This window comes from Colobus angolensis, unplaced genomic scaffold, assembly GCF_000951035.1.
Source record: "Colobus angolensis palliatus isolate OR3802 unplaced genomic scaffold, Cang.pa_1.0 Scaffold140, whole genome shotgun sequence".
Taxonomy (NCBI): domain Eukaryota; kingdom Metazoa; phylum Chordata; class Mammalia; order Primates; family Cercopithecidae; genus Colobus; species Colobus angolensis.
Window position 1 is genome coordinate 1,642,446 of NW_012114489.1, and position 1,418 is coordinate 1,643,863.

The 1,418-nt window shown below is 44.0% G+C and overlaps 1 protein-coding gene across 2 annotated transcripts in view; it reads left to right on the forward strand.

Annotated features, from left to right (window-relative positions):
* The window catches only part of PRDX4 (peroxiredoxin 4), a 19,784-nt gene that overhangs the window by 11,196 nt on the left and 7,170 nt on the right, over positions 1 to 1,418 (forward strand). For both annotated transcript variants that reach the window (XM_011935104.1, XM_011935105.1), the window contains exon 4: positions 802 to 924. In XM_011935104.1, the coding sequence (XP_011790494.1) occupies positions 802 to 924 (123 nt within the window). The remainder of the gene's footprint in view (positions 1 to 801; positions 925 to 1,418) is intronic.

Below are 1,418 nucleotides of genomic sequence, written 5' to 3' on the forward strand. Positions count from 1 at the left end.
AGTGGCCTGTAATCCCAGCACTTTGGGAGGCTGAGGCAGGCAGATCACCTGAGGTCAAGAGTTCAAGACTACCCTGGCCAACATGGTGAAACCCCATCTCTATTAAAAATACAAAAATTAGCCAGTGTGGTGGCACACGCCTGTAGTCCCAGCTACTTGGGAGGCTGAGGCAGGAGAATCGCTTGAACCTGGGAGGCAGAGGTTGCAGTGAGCCGAGATGACGCCACTGCATTCCAGCCTGGGCGACAGAGCAAGACTGTCTCAGAAAAAACCAAAAATGTGTTGTAGGCTGAGCACAATGGCTCATGCCTATAATCCCAGCACTTTGGGAGGCTGAAGCAGGAAGATTGCTTGAAGCCAGGAATTTGAGACCAGCCTGGGTAACAAAGCTACACCCCATCTCTACAAAAAAGTGTTTAAAACATTAGTCCAGTGAGATGGTGCACACCTGTAGTCCCAGCTTCTCAGGAGGCTGAGGCAGGAGGATCGCTTGAGCCTAGAAGTTCTAGGCTACACTGAGCTATGATCACATCACTGCCCTGCAGCCTGGGAGACAGAGCAAGACCCCGTCTCAAAAGCATAAAATAAATATGCGTTGTGTATATATATTTTTTTAATGTTTAAAGGATATGAATATATTAAATGGGAAAAGCAAAATAGAAAGTATATTAGCCTGTTTTGTTAGTGAAAGAATGCGTGTATTTTGTTCATGTGTGTGCATGTGCACGTATAGAGAAAGAGTGCTGTTTTAATATATGCTGTTTACTTAGCTCTGAGAGGTAAGCATTCTGTTTGTTACAGGATTAATACCCCTCGAAGACAAGGAGGACTTGGGCCAATAAGGATTCCACTTCTTTCAGATTTGACCCATCAGATCTCAAAGGACTATGGTGTATACCTAGAGGACTCAGGCCACACTCTTAGGTACCTTTCAGTGGTTTTACATTATGACAAATCCAAGCATGTTTATAATCCTCCTTGAAATAGATGTTATTTATGAAATAGAAGAACAAATTTTGATCAAGAAATATTATTTTGAGGCCAGGCACGGTAGCTCAGGCCTGTAATCCTGGCACTTTGGGAGGCCACGGTGGGCAGATTACTTGAGGTCAGGAGTTTGAGACCAGCCTGGCCAACATGGTGAAACCCTGTCTCTACCAAAAAATACAAAAATTACCCGGGCATGGTGGCGTGTGCCTATAGTCCCAGCTACTCGGCAGGTTGAGGTGGGAGAATTGCTTGACCCTAGGAGGCAGAGGTTTCAGTAAGCCCAGATCGTGCCACTGCGCTCCGGCCTGGGCGACAGAGTGAGACTCCTTCTCAAAAAAAAAAAAAAAAAAGATTCAGAATTATTTTGGTTTTAAAACATAATATTCAATTTATTAAAGTTACAAATTTAAAACACGAGCTTTTTTTCA